The sequence below is a fragment of the Cupressus sempervirens genome, chromosome 4 (assembly GCF_028749045.1).
Source record: "Cupressus sempervirens isolate cs-2001-9-10 chromosome 4, ASM2874904v1, whole genome shotgun sequence".
Classification (NCBI taxonomy): Eukaryota; Viridiplantae; Streptophyta; class Pinopsida; order Cupressales; family Cupressaceae; genus Cupressus; species Cupressus sempervirens.
This window is the reverse complement of record NC_143121.1, coordinates 838647036-838673069: the sequence shown is the minus strand read 5'-3', so window position 1 is coordinate 838673069 and position 26034 is coordinate 838647036. Positions and strand designations below refer to the sequence as shown.

At 35.6% G+C, this 26034-nt stretch overlaps 1 protein-coding gene across 3 annotated transcripts in view; it reads right to left on the bottom strand.

Moving 5' to 3' along the window:
* Positions 1-264: 264 nt before the first annotated feature.
* LOC149564004 (putative inactive leucine-rich repeat receptor-like protein kinase At3g03770) overlaps positions 265-26034 on the bottom strand; it is a 35030-nt gene continuing 9260 nt past the window's right edge. Inside the window, exons 3-8 of one of the 3 annotated variants that reach the window (XM_089827092.1) lie at positions 10398-10638; positions 10098-10309; positions 9864-9916; positions 5317-5431; positions 863-1112; positions 265-737 (exon numbers count right to left, since the gene is read on the bottom strand). In XM_089827092.1, coding sequence (XP_089683218.1) covers positions 885-1112; positions 5317-5431; positions 9864-9916; positions 10098-10309; positions 10398-10638 — 849 coding nt within the window. In that variant the 3' untranslated portion in view covers positions 265-737; positions 863-884. Of the gene's footprint in view, positions 1113-5316; positions 5432-9863; positions 9917-10097; positions 10310-10397; positions 10639-26034 lie in introns of all 3 variants that reach the window. The other 2 variants (XM_089827093.1, XM_089827091.1) reach the window with 2 other exon arrangements.

Genomic DNA, 26034 nt, shown 5'->3' with positions numbered 1-26034 from the left:
TAAGTTTATAAAGATGTCGAAAGTTTGTATCTGCTTTCCCGCCCCTGAATGAAATTGCAAGTTGTCTCATTCATTACAGAGTAGAAATCCTTTCAGAGATAGAATTTGCATATCACTGTGGTCGCACAATCACACCAAAAAGAATCGTTTGCTTGTGTAAATGCATATAAACAACAGATCCGATTTTTTTTCAGGCCAAAGAAAAGAGCCAATGCTACCTGAAGCTGAAAATTGACATTTATACATGGTAGCACTGAGGCAGTGTGACAGAGACTGAACAAGTTTATTAGATACAAAATGCATATCAACCATTGAGAACCAATACAATAATGATACCAAATGTGAAGATGATAAATGATGCTGTTCACACAGATACATTTAAACCAAAGAACTCGGGTCACAATTTTGTATACAACAATCTATTGGCCGAAGGACAAACAAAAGCATCAGAAAATGAAGGATACATGTATTTTGGCTTCAATAGACTAGGCTTTCTTGGGCCCTTCTTGGGCATTCCATTTACAGAAGAAATTAAAGGTTTTATCGTGACTCCAGGAGAATACATGGCCAAGAGAAAGGACTCGCAAACCGTGCCTTCAAAAGGTCAAGGATCATGTTGTTACGTGCAATAAAAAGGCAACACTTGCAGCACATTAGCTAGATATTGATATTCATTATGAATCAACAGAAGAGGATATTATCTTTTTTTGTCAGCTCCAATAACAACATACCATTACCTGCAGATTGTCTTTTCCATAAGCTGTATATTGTTGACATAGCATGTGAGGAGAAGTATGAACTTGAGTTCTGCTAACCACATTGAGGATTATTAAAAACTTCAAGGCTTAAATGTAGGACCAACCTGTTACCTGACCAGATAAATGTCATGTATTCTCGTCAAGTTGCAAATCACTTCCAGTTGTGTCTTGCACTTGAGCTGCATACTGTAAGTTCCAAATGACATCTTCCATGGAAGGACGAGAAGCAGGTTCTTGTGAAAGACATTTACCAGCAATTTCTACCACAATTTGCAGTGATTCCTCAACACAGGTGTTTACAATAGCAGGATCAACAATATTGCTTCTTGTGTCCTGGTTGCTCATTAAGTTCACCTGGAGAACGATAAAATAAACTCAACACAATTTCAATTCCAATGCAACACAAAAATTAAATTTTGCTATGAAACGAAAATGGAAGGACAACTTGTACTGATCATTTCTGTCTCGATCAATATGATTGTGTAATTGTAAGAGAGACACTTGCAAGTTCATGGTTCAGGCTGAAACCTCCCTTAGTGATGCAGGGGCATCAGTTACAATTGGAAAATTTTGCAGAAGGCATTAATAAGATTGCAGATATAATTAAGGAGGTATCATTAATATTAGCAGTCAAGAGGAAATTAAAAGGCAATACAGATTGGAAGAGCAATGGTTATTTTTGAGGAGTGACCAATGCAGAATATAACTGGTATGTGTATCAACGAAGGGGAGAATGGAAGCAACACATGGTGTAGCAGTTGTGAAAAGAATAAAAGAAAGTGGTTGTGTAGAAAAAGGAGCAGGAGCGTGTGCAGCTGTGGTGAGGAAGAGAAGACAATGAAATGGGCTGGCATACAAGATTAGTTGTAGTCTCTGAAAGAGAATAGAAGAAAAAGAACAAGGAGGAGAACTGAAGAGTGGGAAATGTAGGTAATTTTTGAAGGCTTAAAATATAGAGATTTTCGCTGTGTAGAAACAGTTTTTTCACAGAGTTGGAAAGTTAAATTACCAAGGAATGTGTAAGAGTTTGCTTTGAAATGTCATTTAAAAGAAATGCTTGTAGTTTGTAATATATATTTCTTTTGGCATTTGGATAGAATTTAATTATGAATTGAGGCTAGTTGTGCATTAAATATAGAATCTCCATTAATTATATGTATTAAGTTTAAAATTGTATGGCAAGAGTTTCATTATCAGTGGTACCGGAGCTAGTATTCCTGAGCTTACAAGTAGATCACCCATTGTGAGGCAGCTTGGCACCAAGACCTTAGAGTTGTGAGGAGAAGTCCCTGTATATGTAAACAGACCACCGAACATGAGTTTTACCAACAACAATGAGACAGTTTGCACTGAATTTCTCAAAGTGGGTTGAAAGAAGTGCATCTTCTATGTACAATCAGCTTGCCAAGTAGAGAGATTACAAATTTGGAAGTGGAAGTAGAATTGCTGTTTTGAGGCAACTTCGCATTGAGAAACTTACACATCAGGTGTAAGAAAAAGGAGTAAAAATAGAAGATCAACTTAAAGTAACTATTTTCTGTTACACGATGAAGGGAATTTACGCAGGACCAAGAGTACAGATTTTGGACTTAGAAGCAAGAATCAATATCTGTAGACTACAGATATAGATAACAGAGATAAGAAAAATAGCATGAATGATTGATGAGATTGAAGAAATGATGGAAGGGGCTTTTGGAAGTTTTACTAAAAGACACATTGATGTTGGAAAAAAAGAAGAAGATTAAAGAAAAGAATAAGATTTCAGATATAAAAAAGATGGTAGATAATGGGATGAAGGATCTCATGAATAGAGTGGCCATATTGACCAAGCTAATGGAAATACAACTAGGATTTCAGAGTTTGGTTTGGAGGAACCTAAAAAGAAAAGTGAGAATTATCTTGAAGAGGTAACAACATTAAGTGTTGCTGATTTGAGCAGTGCAGTCAAGAGTGACAAAGACACTGTATTTGGTCATAAGTTTGAAGATGAAGATGTGATTGTAAAGGCATAGATAAAAAGGGAGTTTTTTCAACAAGCCAAAAAGATAATCGAGATGTGGAAGTTGAGATGGACTTTATGGGTTCTATGTTTGAAGAACTTGGTAAAGGTGAAGAAATTACAGACAACCGTGATGAAAAGATTAAAGTGGAATTCTAGTAAGCTGAGGAACAGGTGAAAGAGGTAATGCTATAATTTCTTGATTTTGTGAAAGATGATTTGCATGTTGAGATGAAATTTGAATGATGTAGTGAATAAAAAAGACAAGGTACAAATGCATGTTGTTGGTGCTGATTTATATGCAGAAAAAATATTGTATAATGAAGCAGAGGATGTGAGAAGTAAGGATGTCGTGGTAGAAGGCAAAAAGGAAGCTGTGGCAGTGGTAGAGGAGGTAATGCCTTAATTTATTGAATTTGACAAGAATAAAATTGACGTGCATGAAGAAGAGAAAAATGAAGTTGTTTGTTCACATGAGTTTGCTCATAGCCTATTAAAGATTTGTATGCATGTGTGCAGAAGCATGTTGTACGAGGATGTTTGAAAGTGGATTAAACTCCATAGTGGTAAAGAAGAGTAAAATGCAGATTTCATGGGGAAGGATGGAGAAAGCTCCAAGTAGATGCTGGAAGAAGAGAAAAAATATATAATTTTATGAAATTGTTGTAACAATAGACTTCGCTGAAGATTGCTCACAATCTGAAAGGGCGATTCTATCACTTAACTCCACTTTTGTGAGTCTATGCTCACAAACTTTCTATCAAGTGTGTATGATGCAGGAGCATCTACATTTGAAATAGGCGGTGTATGGACAGTTACAACTGGAAAATTTGCAGAAGGCATTAATAAGATTGCAGATATAATTTAGGAGGCATCATTAATATTAACAGTCAAGAGGAAGATTAAAAGGCGATAAAGATTGGAAAGGGATCGATTATTTATTACGAGTGACAAATGCAGAATATACTTGCTATGTGCATCAATGAAGGAGGGAGTGGAAGCAACGCATAGTGTAGTGGTCAAGAAAAGAATAAAAGCAAATGGCCGCTGCTTAAAGATGGGAAAGAGGCTGCTTGAGAAAAGGGCCAGGAGGGCGCACAGCTATGGTGAAGAAGAGGAGACAATGAAATGGGCTGCACAGTAGAGAGTAATTGTAGTCTTTGAAAGAAAATAGAAGGAAAAAAACACACAAGGAGTAGAATTGAAGAATAGGAAATGTGGGGGCACATTTTTAGGCCTAAAATAATAGAGGTTTTCGCTGTGTACAAAAAGCTTGTCAAAACAGTGTTGGAAAGTTTAGTTACAGAATGTGTAAGAGTTTGCATTGAAAAGTCATTTAAAAGCTTGTAAGTTGTAACGTGTTTATTTTGGTATTTGATTAGAATTTAATTATCAATTAATGCAAGCTGTGTCAAATAGAGAATCTCTATTTTAACTATATGTTTTAAGTTTAAAATTGAAAGGCAAGAGTTTCATGCTGCATCATTTAGGTTTAAGAAGACCCCACATACAACCAAGGTCATCATGTAATGACCATGGGATACATTTGACCCTGGCTTAGTCGGAGTGCATTTGAGCATGACCCAGGCTTAAAGATCTAAAAATGAATGTAGTTAAACCTTGCACCACAGTGCATTAAATGGTTGCCCATAACCTCACCTAAGGTTTAACAACTAAATGGACATGGACAACTTGTCTTCAGCTTGAGGATGGCTTAGGTTGCTCAAAAATTAATAAATTTAATAGATTATAAAATTTGATGAACAAAGCCTTGGAGTTAGCACTACAGATTTTTAATGACAACATTCAAAGTCACCATAAAGAAGCAGAACTGTTATGGGTCAAGGATCTGAAATATTATTTGGTCAATGTACCAATATAAAGAAATGGTGTAGAGGAAGTACAGAACTGCTCAGGGGAACAGAAAATACAGTGAATACAATTATAAAATCATTTGTGCCCTGACAAAGCCAATATGAGTGTCGGCTGTCATGAAGCAGTAGCCTCAAATGCAATGACAAAGAAAACAAAATTACCAGCATTCAAGAAGCAGTAATTTCATTCTCTAAAATGTTAGATCAATATTTTTTAGAAAACCTAGCTCTTGTATTAAAGAAGACTTTAATTGCATAATAGATGTACAGGAGTTTCTAAAGCTCTGCCAGAGATGAAAATGAAATGGGCAATGAAACAAGAAACAAGAATTTAATGAACAATGGTCCTCAGAATGATTAAGAAATCCAAAAGGATCATTGATAGAATCAATGCAGAATTGGCAAGATTAAATTAATCAAAATCTAAATAAGACAAGTTCAAAGGAATCTTGGAAGCTGGATAAAAGGATTTTACAGCCATAAAATTAAGGGAGCATTGCTCAAATGGAATCATAAATCTGTTTCTACTATTGTAAGAAACCGAGTAATTAAAAAATTTAAAAACCAAGATCACAATCTAATTCAAGAAACATTGCAGAAGGAAGAAATCATTATTTCTGAAATTCACTTGTTGAATTGAGAACAAACTTCTGTTTGCCTTAAATTAATGGATGAGGATACCCACCATCTCGTGAACTTTGTAAACTTCTTGATTTTGCCTGGTTGGAAATCTTCCAACAATCGTCTCCAGTAAAATAAGACCAAAGTTATATATATCTATTTTGTCTATCATTTTCCTCCTGCATTGAATAATATACAAGTTTTTTGTAAGCAACATAGAAAACATTTTATAAGATGCATTGATGATTGGATTTTGCAAAAATACCAAACCAATATCAGCTTCAAACAAAAGTTTTTAATTTCTTGGAAGGCTGAACATAGACTACCATATTTAATTACAATGAAGAATTAAGTCTTCTATAATATCATATATGACCACAATAGTATACTTAAGTTTGAAAGAAAATGTAGGCTATATGTGAGTAATACACTGCAGGTTTTTAAGTCCCCGCTGTGATTTGAATTTTTCTAGGGAGTGCCTGCGTTTGATCCTGATTTCCACCTTCCTTGGGATGTAGACTAGCAAATTAACAGAAAAGTAATTAATCAAATTTATACCTGGGCTGCTGAAGAGACATGGTAGAAACCTAAAATATATTAGCTGACCAAAAAATACTTTTAGGGTTAGTTGCTTTCAGTTTTCCCCCTCTAGTCATATGTGTGCATATTCACATGCTTTTTTGATGGTATTGTGTTTAGTTGCTTTCCAAAACCTACAGCTTTTTCTATCCTAGCACTGATAAATATGTGGTGTATACTTACATGTTTTACAGCTCTTATAGATTGCACGCTAGTCCAAAACTGGGGAAGGGGGAGGGGATTTGGCTGGGCATAGGGTACTACATTGGATGGGAAATTTGGGGCCCAAAATCCCAATTGTACCCTTTTCCAAAGATGGTTTTTTGGCCAAAGGTTTTCACGCATTGTACTGTAATACCACTTATACATAAGCATAAGCAAGAAAACCTTATTGTACTGTGAACAACCAAAAAATGTGGATACTATTTTTACTAGCTTTTTTTCCCAATAGGATTTCCTAGTGTGAATAGCCTTGTCATATGAGATTGTACCATTATTTGATTTATATTGCATTAAGATTCTGCAGGCATTGCATTGGTTTTTCAGTATAATTTTTCTTCATTTGGTATTAGAACTAGGGTTTAACGAGATGCTTGGGAAGAAATGTTGGTATAACTATTGCCGTTACAGCAAAAGTCCAAGTTGTCAATGAATGTCACAACAGCCAGAGACAAGGATACACGGGAGGCGGTTAAGCACATGTCACAAATCCATCAGTCTATGCTGAACGGTACCTTCACCTAGAGGGGACAGAGGCACCAACCTCCCAACAATCCCCCCCTCAGCATGACCCGAGAGATTTGAACCCGTAACCCACCGCTCTGATACCACTTGTTGGTATCACCATTGCCATTACACCAAAAGCTCGAGCTGTCAATGAACGTCACAACAGCCAAAGACAAGGATCCATGGGAAATGGTTAAGCACATGTCACAAATCCATCAGTCTATGCTGAACAGTACCTTCACCTAGAGGGGACGGAGGCACCAACTTCCCAACAAGAAAGGCATATTGGGCCTGTGATAAATATTTTTTCTGTATGCGAGCTCTATGTAAGTGCATTTCTCATGTGCAAAGGAAATGGTAAGCACTTCAACAACATAGATTGAAAATATTAATGGCCAAAATTTTTAATAATGGAAGCATAAGATTGGAAATCTCCTTGTGGACAAAAATCAGTGGAATGCATAGAAAGTGACCCCCAAGTATAACAATTGATGACTGGATAAAGATCAGTAGGAAGGTGCAGAGTAAATATGGTTCTACCTTTCAGATTCAACGTTGTCAATGTTATTTAGTTGAATAGAAAAGAAAAAAAAGAACTTTATATACACAACAAAATAGAGTTACAGAAAGAATGAATGCAAACGATTGATGAGAATTCAAGGAGAATGGTCATGGTGTAAGTTTAGAACTCTAAATTTTGGGCAAAAGATGTCAGGTCTGCATGTTATTTGATTACTTGATCACCTCTATCAGCACTTGTTGATAAAAATCTGTAAGAGCCTGGAGGCATAGACTGGAAATAAATCCTCACTTTGATATGAGTTTTTTCGATGATTCTTACGTGCACACCCCATAGGAAAAGAAAACAAATTGTATCATAAAGAAAAGATATACATCTTTATTGACTATACTGTTGGTTTAAAAGTATATGAACTTTGGAGCCTAGAAAAAATTAAGCTATTACAGTCATAATGTAGTATCTACAGCTTAAATAGCCTGCAAAACAAGAACCATGAAAGGAAGAGCCAGGAGAGGTGAGATCGTGAATAAAATATGGAGGATAAATATCTAAATACAAATCAATAGAAGATGGTAAATGTTGTGAACTAGAAAAGGAAGAACTTCCTACTCCAATCTTGAGGAGATTGAATCAAGAAAAAAGACAACCTAAAAGTTATAGTCCACCTGATTTTCTTTCATCTTTTGTCTTATTTGTGCTACTTATGATATTCCTAGAGCTGCTAGGGAGGTACTTGATTCAGAGGAGTGTTAATAATAATGTTGGAAGGAGGCTATCGATGACAGAATAGAGTCCTTAGACAACAATAAGAAATAGGATGGGATCCAGCTACTTGTTGGAAAAGAAGTTTTAGCTATGGTGAGTGTTCAAAAAGATCAATGCAAAAGGTTAAGTAGAGAATTATGAAGCTTGCCTATTGGAAAAAGGACTTTTTCAAGCGGATATAACCGGTTTTGGGGGGATTCTCTCCTATTGCTGTATCAAATCCCATTAGATTTCATTTTCTTATTTCTATTGCTTTTGATCGTGAAGTAGAACAGATGGGTGTGAAGATAATTTTCTTACATACAGAACTTGGAGAAGACATCTATGTCAGTGACTCCCTAAAATTTCCCTGCACAAATTGATTAGGGGCAGTGTGTGGAATTAAAGCCATTACCAAAGGAGGCCTCTTATTATTTAAAACTAGAGAAAAATTCATAAGATGCATAGTCTACAAGAATATATGTATACATACATACAAGGATCAACTATTAGATAATTGTCCAATGACAAGCAATCTTAATAGAATAACACCATGCAAAGGAAAAATGAAGAATTTCTCCATCACTCTTAGAAATAAAATAGAGGACCTTGGAGGTGGACCTAATTCATCAACTTCCATGCAATATAACACCATAGAATAAACCAAAGAATCTACATGATTAGTATTCAAAAGATAGACCTTTCACATGAAATAAAACCCTTGGTGAAAAGCTTCATGCTATTGCCAAAATATAACTGTTGTTCCTTAACAAACTTGTAAGCACTCAAAGTTCTACTCCTTGTTGGTTGCAAACAAATATCTCCCCCAAAATGGAAGTCGTGGCCTGATTTTATAACCTCCCTAGTAGTTATGAAGGATAGCTAACTCTATTTACAAGACACAAACCTTAAAATGACTCAAGTGGGGATACTAAGTCAAATTTCATTTACATCACATAAAAGATTGAGGTGGAATCCATGCATGTAGCTCAAAATTATTAAGCTTGACACTTTTTCACTTCTCAACAAACTCCATGATAGCCTCGGTTCTCCAAAATGGTGAGTTACCAGATGTGATTCACTACTGAAATTTGTGTTTCAATAGGTTGTAAGTTTCTTTATTATGTGCGCTTCATTAACTCTCTACACTTCCAAAGCCTATTGGCATCTGAAGCAATATATACAATAGTGGTGTTTTGCAACTACAACATATAGGTTTCTGCAACTATACGTCCTTTGGCAACAATTTGAGTAATGATCATTGAAATTTGCATGGCGGCTTAACACAAGAGATGCAGATCAGTGTCACATGCACATGGATCTGAAAAATTCATGCTCATGTATTGTAAATTACTAAATTATAATAGGTAAAATATTACAAAAAAGAATTTTGAATTCCAACTAACTATTGGTTTTCTCTCTATCAGTATATGATCTTGATCTCATCATCCCATTGAATCAAAACACCATTTGCACATAAACCTGTACTCTTCACAGAATACAATTTGATCATTTTTGAAGATTTAAACTCTAGGTTCTTAGCATCCCCCTTTCACAAACTCCAGTATATCTACTGCATCCACATAAAGTTTAGTTGCCTTTACTCCCATACTTGACAACATTTTCCACCTCTGATTAAAGAACCACAATCAGCTACATTGTCTTGCCAAGCTATGGAGAGACTACCATATTCCTAGCCTCACTTGAATGCATAGTTGTACATATCAAAATTCTCTCTCACCATCCAGCTCTATTTTTGCTTTTCTCTTCAACTAAGCACCAAATACAATGGATGCAGCTAAATCTCCCTTACTTTAAAATCCTCTCCCCATCCAAATCCATTTTGACCAACCATTAACATGCCAGACACAGACAAAAACATTTCATGTTCAAAGATTTCCTCCCATAGGCTTTCCCACTGATTCAATTGTCAAGTGAACACCAACAAGTTTGTATGCATGATCCTGTATGTAAGACACTAGTACCATATAAAATGTGAACATTAAATATCTGTTTACTTTAAGTTTAAATTACAGACATACCTATTCATAAATGTGGGCTCCTTTTGTGTGAACTTATGACCTTCTAATTTTGCCTGCAAATAGTCAATACATCTTGTTAGCTACATGTAACTGATCATTCATTATGTGAGAAATTAATTTACTATGCCTTATTTCCATTGAAAGAATAGAAAATTTAAAGCCAAATTTTTGTAGCCACAGAATAGAAGTCAAATCATTATGCAAACTGCATATCTTATATGCTAAAAGTTCTACCTCAAATTCAAGGACATCAATTGTCAGTCCTGGCAAGCCATAATCACTCAATTTTGCAATATGATTCTGGTCCAACAAAACATTTGTGATTTTCAAATTATTATTAAAAACTCCAGGTACTACCCCAGTGTGCAAGAAATGGATGGCTCTTGCCACACCACTTATGGCTGTCAGCCTTTGTGGCCAGGTTAAAGACTCCTCTTGCATATTGCCTGCAGACCAATCAGATATTCAAAAAACATTAGTGAGATGAAATCACACACATTGTTGATTGGCCATATGATTATATAAAGAACATACCTGAAAGATGACTTTGCAGAGTTCCATTGGATACAAATTCAAAAATGAGAAACACATTTTTCACATTTGAACCATCAAGTTCACTATCTATGCAGTGCCCAATAAGGCTGACCAAATTCTGGTGTCTAAGTTTTGCAAAGAGCTCCAAGTGTAGCTTCAAATTTTGCACACTTGGTTTCCACTCTAGTTTTAAGCACCTTATGGCAACCCAATTTCCATCCTGCATTCTGCCCTTGTATAGCTGGAAAAAAAAAGATAATACATAGAGTATTACAGGCTATCCATTTCTATCCAACCATTTACCTTATAAAGAAGCCAACATTAAATGATGTAGGATGCAGTCTCAAGAAACACAAATATTATCTTATTCCTAATGCATCTCCTTATATTTTAAATGATTTAAAAGAATATTGATCGATGAAAACCAGAATAGCTTTAGCCTCAGTCTTTACTATTAGCTGGAACCAAGATGGAACCGTCCAAAATCAGTGGGTTGCCCAAGATTAAAGACTTAAACTGTAATGAAAATAAAGAAATGCCCTTATTTAGAATATTCATACAATGGAGTTAGTCTTTTACTAACGTTCAATTACAAAAGCTACCATTTGAAAAGTAAAGAGTTTGGTAAAAAGGGGAAATTTGCGAGTAACAAAGTTTCAAGAAAGACTTGTAGGCTTATTAGAGTTTTTTCGCAATCAATGTTTCAAATCACCCTGTGATTCATCATTCAATCACCTACATATCCTGACAATGAATCACATACGGTGATTCAAGAGGTCAATGGAAAAACATTTTTATATGATCCTTTTCTTGAACGTTTTTAGTATTTAACCACTGGAAACTTTTAAACTCCAATCTAAGATTCTAAGGATATTTCAAACATGGTATGATGTGCAAGGATCTTAAGCTTTTCAATGCATAGACAAGATTGCATAACATTCTTGTAGCTGATGATTAACTCAAGTAGAATATAAGCCCCACTAAATAGACTGTACATTCAGTGCATTGCCCAGAACTAATTGCATAGAAAGAAATAATCCGGTTATCTTCAGCATTAGGTAGTAAGTTAATAACATACCACACAAGTGCAATTGATATTCACATATATACCATTCTCGTTCCTTTTGGTCAGCACTCCTTGGAATCTGATGTAACCAACCTTCTATGACAGGCACCATCACTAAGTTCTTTCTTTTAATTGTGTTTAATTTTTTTTTAAGTGCCATGTGTGTGGCTGCTTAGTAATATTTTAGGAATTTCTCTAATTTTAGCTTTCAGTTTAGTTTAATTTTGTGTGTGTGTGTGTGTGTGTGTGACTGTTAAAGAGAATCTTATTATTAGTTTAAAAGAAAATCTCAGTGAAAGAAAAGATGGAAGAAGCTCACCAATCTAACATTTTTTTTTATTATATGTGTTGGATTTTTGTATTCAGAAGGGTGTAATAAGATCATTAAGAAGTGGTCTGTGAATTGGCTTTCATGGGTAAAGCCAATGCCTCAGATCTTGCAGCCAATTGTGTGGACAAGCCAGAGGACGGGTGGTGCAAAGTGAATTTTGATGGCACATCAAAAGGTAACCCAGGCCCCTCTAGGGCAAGATTTATTATTTGAGATTGGACTGGGAATATAAGGTGAAAAAAGACTAGAGGATGGAACTAATAGTACAGAAGAAGCAGAGGCAGCCTACATGGAAGTTAAACTGGCAAGAAGACCAGGAGCTGTGAAGTTGCATCTAGAGGGGAATTCCTTAATTATCATCCAGGCATTCACCAAAGGTACAATGGAAGCTTGGCATTTGCAGAATTGTGCAGAACTGATAAGAGAGGAATTATCTTCGATCAATGATTTCAAAATCACTCATGTGAAAAGAGATTGAAATAAGGAAGCTGACCACCTAATGAATTGAGCTTTAACCTTTACCCACAAAGGAGAAACTCACATTGAAGACCTGAGGAGTTTAGAGATCAACTCTTAAATTTGAATTTAGCAGCTGTTTCTTTGGATGGAGAAGTCAGAAAAATAAAAATAAAATGATAAATTTGAAATAAGGGAATGTAACCCCAATTATGGTTTGCAAGTTGGTGGCATTGTATGGGATTTTTAGCATCTATAGGTGAGATGATCAAAAGGACAGCAAGCTTGGCAAGTGTACAAGCCATTAAATGTGGGCGTTGCCCAAGAAATTGGTTAAATCTTTTTGAGGTGTTTATTTTTCTGAAGCAAGTCTTTGCCGTAGGGTACAAACGAGGTGAAACAATGGAAACTTGCATCACCTTCACCTTCGTCAAGCAATAAAATGCTTAGCTACCGACTCGGTATACGCATCCAATTCGGGCACGTGAATCGGATCTGTGGATTCACAATTTTTTTTTGCCAATTAAGATTTGTGAATATATATACATATATATAGTTTTAGAATTATGTATATTACTCTCAGATTTTAGTATATATAATGAATAAAAGAGTCATTTTAGGATTAGAAAGCAAAAAAAAAATTTAAAAAGTCATATTAAATAACGTAGACCCACTTAAAACCATCGATCCTTGAGGATTCATGCTGGATCCCTGAGGATTTGTACCTGGATTTGTGCAGATCCAAGCAGGATCCTTGCTTTACATAGTGGATTCGTCCGGATTTGTGGCAAATCCAAGCACGAATCCAGATCCGAATCAGATCCAACCTCTAGGGCACGAATCTGGTAACTAAGATAAAATTTGTTCTGTGATCCAGTCTAGTGTAAGTGATTGGAGGGGATGTTAAACTTTGACGACCCTCGACTATTTGATTGTGTTACTTTAATCTGGGCGATATTTTTAACCTAATCAAGAATAGACATTGAACCAACACATATGTGTATTCTATGATTATGGCCTGAGGTTTGCAATTGGGGGAACCAACACAGCATGAAGAATGGCCTTGCAGGCAATTGACCCCGCGAAGTTCCTTAGAGGGATGGATGACATTATTAGGAGAGTTGTGCCTCATTTAGGGATGAATTTCAATGGCGAGCCAGTGCACTTGGAGAAAGCAGAGGATTAAATATCCACCCCCTTTCTCTGGCGTTTTGATGAAAGGAAATGAAGAGAACGGTTCATTGAAGCACACTATAGGTGGATGGGGCTCAAACTTCTTCTCATGATTTGACAACTTGATGCAGAAATTGGGAAAAAGAAGAGGGGCAATGGGTTGGTGGAGGAGAGGCTGGAAGATGCAAATATAGACGACACTGGGGTTCCTTGAAGGAAAAGGGCATCAAGAAAAGAAAGAAAGGGTGCAGAAGGCGGTGAAAATGAAGTAGACAGCAGCCAGAGACATGACAACACCAATACTCGGGTGATGCCGATCCTTTTGGTATCCTTTGTGAATGTTTTTCTGTTGTGTAATTTTGTAATCATTGCTGTAATTATGACTGGTTGCCTGGGATTTTTTTGAATGCCCTGCATTTTGTTGTTGATAACAAAGTGCTACATTTGTAATGGTCATGACATTGATGGGTAGGGTTAGGGCTCGAACTATAAGCCTGGTTTTTGGTCGTATGGTAGACTGTATAGAAAGATGGGGGTTTGGGAGGTTTTGGGATGAATAGTTTCCTATTTTATTGTAATAAATGCTTTTAAATTATTAATAAAATATAATCTATTACTGAGAAAAAAAAATCATTAAGAAGAGAATTAGTGGAGGTTTTTCATGAATTATTATGCTATGCATTGAGTGTTCTGTTTAGATTCATGATACTGTGTTCTCTGCTGTTCTGTTTGATTCAATATCTGTAGGATTAGAGTTTTTTTCACCTGAAGGAACAAAGTTTGTTTATACTTTGCATCAATCTTAGTATCAGAGCATCCCAAGATACGGGGAATAGAAAGTTTGTGGGACAGTTTTGGAGGAAGTTACAGGGCTATCAATTCTGATTTCCTATGTTTCACCAAGTTTCGAGGACAGGGATGGAAATGGATGGTAACACACATTCCAGGAACAGATTTTTTATATCAGCAGAATGGCCTTTTATGTAATAGAGTGACTATATTCTAGGTAAAATCTCATGCCTTGTGGGTTGTCCTTTCGAATTTTATTTATTTATCCAATTGGGCATCGGATTTATAATGGGTATATGGAAGGTATGGTTTAGGAGAGAGGAAAAAATTGCATTAGCTAAAATGTATCCAGGATATGGATTAGTTGACTAAAGGATGGTGTAATTTTGTTGGAAATTTCAAAAAAGACTTCTGTGAATTAGAGATGAAAGTTAAAAAGCAATAGGGTCGAAGAAAAAAAAGCATAAAAATTTCAAGTTTTGACTCAACGACAGCAAGCCACAGAGCTCTGAAGAGCCTTTGATCTTCTGACAAGAAGCCCATTCTCAAATCCAATATAGCATACACATAATCCAATATAGCATACGCATTAAGAAAGATAAAGAGAAAAGACCTGGATGCAGTTGAATCGTGAAAAGGGACTTTTAAAAATGATTACATGCTTCGTAAATGATGGTTGACATAGGTATGAAAAAAGAAAAATGCAAAAGAATTGCCATGGCTCCATTTTAAGATTAAAATTTAATAATAACTAAATAAGATAATATTATTAAATAAATACTGATAATACAGCCATATATTACAATTAGTATTAATATATAAAAAGTAAGAAATAGTAATAAAATATTATTATAACATATAAAAATAAATAATAATATAATCTGAAATAAATAATAAATAAATTACAATGGATGAATAAATAAATAAAATTGACTACAAGAGATAATATTGTAGAAAATAAATAATATAAGTTAAGTCTAATGAAAAGTCAAAATATAAAAGATAACATTGAAGAGTCCATTTCAAAAGAAAAAAGGAAGGGGGAAGAGGAAAAGAGAGGAGTAAAAAAAAGGAATAATGGAAGAGGAAAGTAATGTGAAGAAAATAAAGAAGTGACTTTCTCAAAAGGTATCAATGATATTGAAAGGATGTGGCTCTTCGAAAGGGTCATAATTATGAATGGTTGTGACTTTTATAAATGTTGAAGTTATAAAGTATTTTGACTTTTTGAAAGGATTATGATGATGAAGGGTTGTGACTTTTCAGTAGGATTGTAACTATGAAGGGTTGTGACTTTTCACATGGATTGTAATTATGAGGGGTGTTACTTTTCAAATGGATTATGATTACAAAAGACAATATTACTACAATGAGATTTCTTCAAAAGGAGGAGAAGGAAATAAATTATCTTATATGATTCTAAGAGATATTATACCTATGTGATATACATATTTATATACATGAATATTGATCATATACCAATAAGTATAACTATTGTAGTATTAATATCATTTACAATAATGAGATGGTAATATCAACTATAATAGCAAAACCAGAAATATACATCTACATTTCAATCCTACTACTATTTGGCTAAGAAGAGTATAGCATTACCAAGGAAGGTTTGTATAAATCCAATCTAATAGATCTTATCCCAATAGAGGTAGAGGTCAGTGTTCTATAAATCTCTATGAAATGGACTTGGACCTATAAACTTTGAGGGAGTCCATAGATGGTGTTGAGGCAACTTGGATAGTGTCTATATCCTTCATTTGTAAATCCCAATAATAATAACATTTGATAATTGAAATGACTAATGAACATTACAATTGATTAAATGTATCAATCATGACTAACTCGGAAAGGGGGCATTACAAGAATGAATGGCCTAAAATCTATGCCAAGGATTAAAAGAGGTTTGAGGAGGAAACATGGCCAAAGGAAGAGATTTGTAAGGAGGGTCTTATGACAGAAGGAAATGGTTTGATTGGGGATGGGGTAAGTTCCATGAAGGGACCAAGGCAGAAGTAAAGAAGACACAGGTAGACATAACAAGAAAGGATAGAAAGGAAACAAGATGGGGACCAATATGTAGGAATCGGTGAAACTCAGGGACTTGCACCCTGCTCCAAACCTTGAAGTACCCATCCCCAAGATGTCCCTGCACTGGGTACTTGTGTACCCAAGTATCCCCACTCTGCTATTTCACAACCACTCCACCCTTGGGATAGGTATTTGAATTTCTATTTGAATTTTGATTTTTGAATGTTAATATTGGGTGTGTACTATGTTACCATGGTGAATGTTTAATCGTTCTAGTTCGTGTTGTAACTTTTCTATGTTCAAGTATTTCAAAATGTCATGTTATACTAAATCATCTTTCCATAACTAGCATTTCAAGTTCTATATTTATAGTACACAACACCCCTCCCTGCCTCGCTATCCCCACATTGTCCCCCTACCCTGGAAACTCATGCCAACGTACCCCAATGCTAGGGTTGCAATGGTCGAAATAAGATTGAGGTAGAGAGGAATAATTTAGGTACAAGAAAAGAAAGAACACAAGTAAAATATGTTAAGTGGAGAAAAAGTATTCTAAGATAGTGATTGTACTAATAAGAACACAAATATGATCCATTGAATTCTTGCAATTAATTCCTTTTCTCCCAAAATGTAACACTTAGATACCAATTCCCTTTGCCAAGCTTCTTCCAAAAGCGATGGCTTTTCTAGCAAAAACAACATTAAGGCTTTGAAGAGAGAGGTTATGAGCCCATTGCACCTCTCTCAAACTATAATCTGCAATGCATAGAGGACTTGGCTCAGAGATAGATGGGTAAAGGTCAGTTGAATTCTAAACGAGTGTTAAGCCACAGGCACAAGAAATCTCAGCTCCTGAATCCTCGTCAATAGTCTCTCTCCTTGTTCATGTTGCTTATGCACATCTAGGCTACTCTCTTCATGTTTTTCATTCAGATATTTTTCAAGAAATTTGCTTGGACAATTACATTTACAATGGGGAGGTCTATTTGCCAAAACATGCCCATATTTGCAAAGTTGTGAAAATTTGGCCTAAGCTAGGGATCTGCATACATAGATATCAAAAAACTTGAAAGACTATATGGAGGAAGAAATTTTCATCTACCCCAATGCAAAAGGATTCTTTTTTCTTGAATTGGACTCTCATAGAGACAAGGTGCTAGTGCTTGAAAATGCTTGCTAGATTTTTTTAAGGAGATTTCTTATGCATGAAACCACAGTTCCCTTTTTTCAACCCGTGTACTAATACCTTATCTCAAACTTATTTCTAGGTGCAGCTACCTCATCTACCCCTACAAATTTAGGAATTATAATGTTTGAAGGCCATAGGTGATTACTTAGGTAAATATCACTACACTGCAAAAGAAACTATCAACTATGGAAGCTCCACTTATGTACAGTTATGCATTGAAATGGATTTATCAAAAGGATTTCCTACAAAGATATCATTGAAGGTATGTGATGGATGTTGGATACAACTAGTAAATTATTAAAAAGTTGTGTTCAAATGTAAGAACTATTTTTCAACGAATCATTTTACTTCCTAATGTCAAATGACAAGCTTGTGAGTGGTATGATCATGCCTCAAAAGGTAAACCCGCCCACTGGATTAGGATAGATCCCCAACACTATGTCATTCCACCCAATATCCAAAATGATATGGTTTCTCCCAAGCTTCTCAAGAAGATAATTCAATGTTAAGTTGGCCCCCTTTACTTGGTTTGTATGATTCAATTTATGAGCAAGCGCATGGAAACAACACAAATGGGTTTATCTTCATGACCTCATCAATCCTTCTGGAGAAATCCATCTTGCAAGATACAAATTCCAAGGTCTCACCAAAGCCACAAACGAATTTGATGGATGCTAGTAATGTGTACTATCCAAAACAAGAAAATAGTCACAACCCACTTCTCTCTTCTTAGCCAACACAAGCATGGGAAAATGTTAAGAGGAAAAAATCTCCTCATCAAAACCTAACCATCAAATAACATTAATGTTTAACAGCGTTAGTGCACTAAACCTCATCAAAACCGCAACTAAGCACGATTGGGCCGGAGCAACAGTGAGATGAGTGACCTCCTAGGATTTTGTTGTACGTTTTAATTAAAATTAAAATAAATTAGGATATCACCTTAGTAATTAAGTAATAAATCATTAATTACTTAGGTGCCCTATTACTTCATTACACTTAAGCTAAACTTGGGAATGATCTTGTATATTGAGCTAATTAGGGCATGTTTAATTAGATAGGATAAGGACACTTGTTATAGTCTCATTTAACTCACCTAGGTTTAGATCTAGGGTTTTATTTTTATGCTTTTTTAGCATTCATTGTATTTACTATTCATTGTAATTAACCAACTTCATTCACAACTTAATTTCAGATTCCTCTTAAGTCAATTTTTCTCTCAAATTCGCATGTAATAGGTCAAGTTTTGGTTCTAGCCTTCTAGGTGATTTCTAGGAGTTGTGAAATTAACTATCAGTTCTCCAACATGGTATCAAAATACTAGATTTAACTTCGTATCTGTTTTATGAGAAATCCTTCCTTGGGAGACAAGTTGGCTTGTTCTAGAGAGAGGAGCATTTCCATTGGATTTAGAGAGGCCCAAAACATAACGATTGGATGCAAAAATACTCAATTTGGAAAACTTGCAAATAAGGCAAAAGAAAACTAAGGAGTTGGTTGATCATGCACAATTGTGCACTCCTAACTGCCTTTTGTCTCATTTGACATGAAGGCACAAAGGGTTCTAAACTTTTTTGGACTTTTTGGACTTTTTTTGTATTTAAAAAAGAAAAAGAATTAGAAAAAAAATTAAAAGCTAGAAAAGAAAACTTGGTTTTTATTAATTTTACCCAAAAATAAATAAAGACAAATTCAAAAAAGTCAAAATAAAAAGAAGACTCTTTTTTAAGCACTAAATGCATCTATCCCTACCAGGTCACGTCTGTTGATAGGAATGTTGCCTTAGAGGCACCTTTTTTTAAGCACTAAATGCATCTATCCCTACCAGGTCACATCTGTTGATAGGAATGTCGCCTTAGAGGCACCTTTATTGTTCGATGTTGCATTGACCCTCTTGACTAGCCACATCCATGGCAGCCTCAATGATGCAAGGTGAAAATCCATACAAACCAAATATGCAAATCAAATAAGGATTTGACTAAAATCTGAAACAAATCTCATATAAATCAGTCCATCTGCACAGAAGAACGATCAATAGAAACTATCTCCTTCCTCTCAGGTTTCTGTTACAATCGAGCTTCCCAATTACATACATATTGTTAATTATCATAACATGACCACATGATATAAGAAAGTTTGGGCATTAATATAGAGGTATAAAACAATATACCCACAGAATAATAGGCTTCAATATCTTACTTTGGGCAATACATTTGCAAATACACACAGAACTGACATAACCTATTTTATTGGAAACTACCCAAACAACTTTTCTAAATAAATTGAGTTGTTTTAACAACTTATTGTGTAACACTAATATTATAACCCATTTAACAAACTACGAGCCTAATAAATAATAAAATATTCAACTACCCATAATTATGTGTGTTATACTCACTTTAACCTTACACACCAAAATATTATTTTAATACGTGTGAACAACTATGCCCAACACACAGGCCTCAAATAAACACTTGCAATCTGATAGAAATCAGAAAGTAAGCAAACTACAAGGAAATAATGATTAATCCTACACTTGAGCTACAACTGCACTCAAATCTTTGTCCTTTAACCTACAACTATTAAAACTGAATCCTCCAATTCCTATCTTCAATTTATTAAATGTCCAATGCCATGAATAACCGAATGTTGTCACGATGCCACTTTGTCAAACTCAATTTCCACCAATGAAAAATAAAATAAAATATTAATGCAAAATGGGATTTTCTGCAAATAGCACGCCCAAATAAGGAGGCTGCCATAAAATGATAACACCTCATAAATATTGTCATAAGCCACCTCCTCCAACAACCAACCAAATTGGATAACTATGACAACTACATAACTCCACAAGAGTCTATAGTAAGTCTTTCATTGCCACTTCTCACTAGGATACCCGCCGGTGAAGAGATCCTCTTAAGCATAGCTCATGTGGTATTTTAAAATTTACCATCCAATAACCACAACCAATAGCTGAAGTGGAAGATTTCAAGAATATGTTAAGAAGACGCTAGCAAAATGTGTCAACTCCTATGATAGATTAAAACTTTGGAGTTAGCCAAATGATTTATCAAATATTTTAGGCCCTAGTACATCAGATTTGTTCATTAAAACACTCAAAACTATACTATTGTAAAAAATAAATTAATCATTTCTTTTGTTATTGCAAAGATCGTTCTCACATCCCAGGAGGATCACTCAACAACACGCATTCAACTCCAACAATCAAAGTCATAAATGAAAGGAAAAAACTCAAAATAAACATGTATATTGTAGCATCCCCACTTATGGGTTGATCTATTTAAAAGTGAGTGGAGTTCACAGTTTAGTGAGCCAAAAAAATAATAAGAAGAAAATAGCTTGGGAAACAGGTATGATGCTAGAAAAGGTTTGAGCTTGGAGGCAAGAAGAGTGGGTGTCAAGGGAGTTAGCATCATCCAAAATAAACATAGAACATAAGCCCAACCATCTTGTAGCAATAGGAGTAAAACTTGTTGGAATCAACCAAAATCTGGTTTTCAATTTGATAAGAACAGTGTTGACTAGTAAGCCAACGATAGAGTTGCGATGGCATTCCAATGCTGAAGGGTAAATTTCTACTTGCCATGGTTGTTAGCGAGGATAGTGAGAAATAAGTGCCATATTCTTGAGGAAAGCTTGGGTTGGTACTTCATACTATCATATATTTTGGGTATTCTTTCACCATTAGTTGCCTGACTTGGAGCATTTTGGTTGAATAACCATTTTGAAAACAAACAATATGTGTTTCTTTTAATGCCATTGGTTTGTGTGTATTAAAAAATAGGCTAATCTAATTGGTCTTGACATTTTCCTCTTATATTTTACAAACCCAAGTTTGAGTTTGGATGCATCACCAGTATTACATTAAGAGTTGGCCCATTGTGCATGGGTTCTATTTTCCAGTGGGCCTAAGTTTGAAGTTGACCTTGTTGTAAAAAAGGATGGCCCATTGAAGTGCCATGCAGTAATTGACTGTGCTGGAAGATTCAAAGCTGCCTTTGTGCTTGGAGAGGGATGCAAGATTAATCGCTCAAAGTTGACCTTAAATGTATTTGCCTATTTTCTCAATGCTAAACATATGTTCCTTCTAGTGTTACCCGAGTATTCAGGATGGGGACAAAAGGGACAGGGGGACAAGTTCCTAGGACAGAATTTTTTTGCCAAGTTTAGGGATGGCTATATAAATATAGTGAAAATTGCATATATACATTACATTCATATGAAAGCATGTCATTTAAACATCATAGAATCTTAACATACAACACTTCAATAGTCAAACTCAAAACTAAGTATGAATTGAGAATTCATTGTCACCATGCATGTGATATTAAAATAATAACATGCAAAATTGAAATACACACAAGAACATAATTCAGGATTAATTGTCAACAGCAACAAGAACAATAACCCACCTTCCAAATTGAAGCACACTACTACCATTTAAGTCTGATGTAAAATATCAGTGGACATATTATAAGCATAGCATTACAATTGCTTTCGAAGATGATCATTTGCACATTAGTGCCTGTACATGAAATAACATTTCTATGAAATGCTAACATGAAAGACATTGGAAACTGTGTTGGAGTTGACTGTTGCAGGTTTAATAGTGACTCCAGAAAGGGCTGCTACAGATAGTGGGTCTAGTATATGTCTCCCAGTGCTCTTCTCACTCTGGAACACATTCACAAATGATCTAAATTGGGGTTACACTGTTACACCCCTAAAACTACACCTCCAATTCATTGCAAGTGGACTGATATTAATACAAACAGATCTTCTATACAGTTCCGATCATGGTATAGGTCTATTACAGCAAGATGGCACCTTTATGCAACCTTGAATATTCAGCAAAACTTCCACAAAGGACCCAAATCAACAAAAAACCAGCCTAGCACAGATGTATTGCCACAAAATGGCATAAAGATGCATGTTGCAGGTCTGTAAGGAACCTTTCATACTTTCCCAAAACCTTGTAAACAGTCTGATATATGATTCTGAGCATGTAATGTGATTGTAACAATATTTTTATTTCACGATCCTTAATGCAATGTTGCCAAATACAAATCAGAGGACCCCAGATAGCAGGAATTAACTACCAAACAGTAATAAGCATAACAGTGCAAACTTTGAAGGAAGGGCCAACTTTAATATTAAAAGGAAAGAGTTTTATAACAGAAAAATGTTTTTTTAAGTGCAAATACAACCTATCACATTGGGGAGGCCTATTCGTCCTAGGGGCTTCCAAGGCATCCCTCCAACCATCCCTAGAACATATGGTCTTCCCCATTCCCCCTCCCAATTTTGGGCCACGCCATAAAGTTTTTGGGGCATCCCTTATCATTTTGTGGTATTTGGACAGGGTGGAACGTCCCCTGGTCTTCCCTAGGGCCTGAAAACATCCTCAGCATGGAGACAGGGGTTTTCAAGCTAGAGAAGCATCCCCGGGTAACACAGCTTTCTTCAAGTGTCTTGTTGTGAGGTTTTCACATCATCACCTCAAAATTTTGGGGACCCCCTTTTTCTTGGTTGCCTTAGCAAGTTTTTCAAAGTTGTCCAAAAGTTTTCGATTTGAAAATTTTACACTTTGGACACCTTCGGGCTAGGAGGGATGTGATTTGTCTTTTTCACCCAATGCAAAACTTGATTTTCTGGAAAATGTAATTTTATCCTTAGGACAAACAAATTTCAAAAACAAAATTTTTTTTTCAATGGTTAGAACAATATTCGGCAGGATAAATTTGCAATTTTTTGGACTTAGATGGATTTTCAAAATTTGATATAATTGTATAAACTTGAGCATTTTCAAAATGAAATCTTTTAGATTTAATTGTTTTGGAAAATCTTGAATTTTTCAGTGAAAAAGTAAATTTTGATAGCGAAATTGAAATTGGAAAATCGATTTTGAATGCCAAGGAAAGGATTTATTTTGGTTAAAAAATTATAATTGCATTGCAAAATTGAAAATGGATCAAGTTGGAAAATTTCATTAAATTGGTTGAAATATTGCTTAGGAGATTTTTAAATGTTGAAAGGAATTTGGTAAATAAAAATTGAAAATCAATTTTAGCTTGCTAAATCCGATTTTAATAATATTTTAATTGCCAAAATGTTGCTAAATGAAAATTTTGGCATCTCCTAAGTTTTCCTTATTTTATTTTTTGCAATTTTTTATCACAACTGGCAATTAAATGGGCTAATTTCACATTGAGCTAAGTAATTTTAGCATGGCATTTAAATTTGGGTCATTAATAAAGGCACTAATTTAATTTTGTTTTTCTCCAGGGCAAGTCGGCCGGCTTGGGGGGACAAGGTAATTTTGGTATAAGAGGGGCTCCCGCCTCCCTCATCTCCTCATTCCATCTTCCTCCTCATGTGTTGAGCGATTTTTCTCTAGAAGGGCAGCTTGCAGATTTAAGTAATTTTTTTTGGGCAGATTCTTCCTTGCTTGGTGGCATTTTTCTTCTTCCATCTTGGGCGAATTTCTCCCTTACGCAATATTTTGAGGGCAGATCTGAATTTTTCTTACTTGGACAATTTTGTTGAGGTCTGATTTTCTTTCCAAAGGTTGCAGTTTCAAATTCCAGATTTGGGCGATTTTGTTGGTGAGAGGCCATGTGATCCAAGGGTTTGATTTTGGCAAATGTGGGCAATTTCAAGGAGGTCAAAATTCTGATTTTTGCTAGGGCATCGTTATTTGCAAGGAGACTTGAAATTTTCGAAATCTGATCCGAATTTGAAAAGGGCCCGGTTATTGGTAAAGGCGGATTTAAGGTCAATTCTATTCATTTTAGAGGTGACAATTGATTTAAAAGCAGATTCTAGTCCTTGTTCTTGCTTGGTTTGTTTCCCTTATATTCTTCTTGCATTCATCATCCACCACTTCATCATTCCATTGATAGGTTGAAGTTTGGAGAGATAAGTGTAGATTTCATGATAGGACACTTGGCGAGGCAGAAATAAGCTAGACCACCCTAGGTTGAAGTTGGGAGATAAAAGTGTAGTCCATCCTAAGGTAACGAAGAGGCAGAAATAAGTGGTAGTCCCACCCCTAGGTTGAAGGTTGGAGATTAATAAGTGTAGAGATGGGACTTGGAGAGGCAGAAATAAGCTAGATTCCATCGATAGAAAAAAGGTTGGAGAAGCATCTTGATTTGATATTGTTACCAAGTCCATCATTTTTTATGAAGGGAAGAGAGTGTTGGCCAACATTGGCGGACAAGTGGTCGAAGAAGCATTTAATATTCCCCAGTATAAAAGCATGACAATGGTAATGATGGATCAAGCGGCCAAGTTATTTCAAGATAATCAAAAGGCTTACTTCATTCATCTAAAGCAAAATTGGTTACACAAAGGCAAGAAGGGAGTTACCAAGTCATCAAAGCTCACCAAGTCGGATTTCAAATCAGAGTATGGTGATCTCATTGTGCTTCTCAGCCGGATCATGGGTTTAGCTCAAGATATGCAATTCAAAAATTGGATGTACTTCTTTATTGATGAAATTGAAAATGGAAAGAGAATATTTAATTGGGCTAGGATTATAAGCGAAAATTTAGAATTGCAACTTAGGACCATGCAAAATCAAAAGCAATTCTATATGGGGTCCTATCTTTTCTATTTGATTGCAAGACTATATGAACATACTGGACTTAAGGCCTTAGGAGTAATTGGCAATGGGTCGGGGCAATGTTTGGTGCAGTGCATGAGTGCTATCCACAACTTCATTTGCACAACACCAAGGATTATAAAATGTTTTATGAGGCCTTTGCCATGAAGACAGTAAGGATATTACAATCGACACCTGCTAAGAGGCTCTCATCAGAAGCGGAAGCAAAAGTTAAGAAGTATGGGAGTTGGTTCATTCAATTTTCGCAATTCACATATATTATAGTAGGAAGCACAATTTGTCCCAAGAGACTTCCAAGGTACCCACCCAACAAGGTAGTTTTGATGGAGTTGGCTAAGGTAACTTGAGCATTATGACAAAATAATGAAACTTAAAGGTGAGATAGGGATTACCTTCTCATTTGCAATTGACAATGATAGTTGCCTCAATCCTGTCACCTTTGCACCTATGGAGAAAGAATTAGAATGGTATCATCTAGGATGGTATTGAGCAAGGCAAGGATTCAATTCTAATGGTCTTATCAAGGCATCTTGCGGAAATACATTTAAACATGTTCCTACTATAGAAGATTTTTGGGCCAATGCCTAGGATCACTTTCATGTGAGAAAGCTAGCTTTCTCAAGATTGTCAATGAACATGATGAGGGCAATCAAATGGAGAGGTTTCGATATTCCCAATCAACTAGAAGATGATGAAAATGTGCTAAGAGAAGATTATGATACAGTGGATGGAACAAAGTTGAGTCCAATGGATTGGGATGATCATCAGGATCCTTCCTTGGAGGCAATTACAAGGACAGTTGATATGCACACCAAGTCGTGGTACAATGAGAAGTTGAGGCAATTACAAAGTCAGAAGATACGCCTTACTTATGAGAAGATGAAACCAAAGGAAAGTCTAGTAGAGTCAGTTGGACAGAAAGGTGGAGGCAATATGTTACAT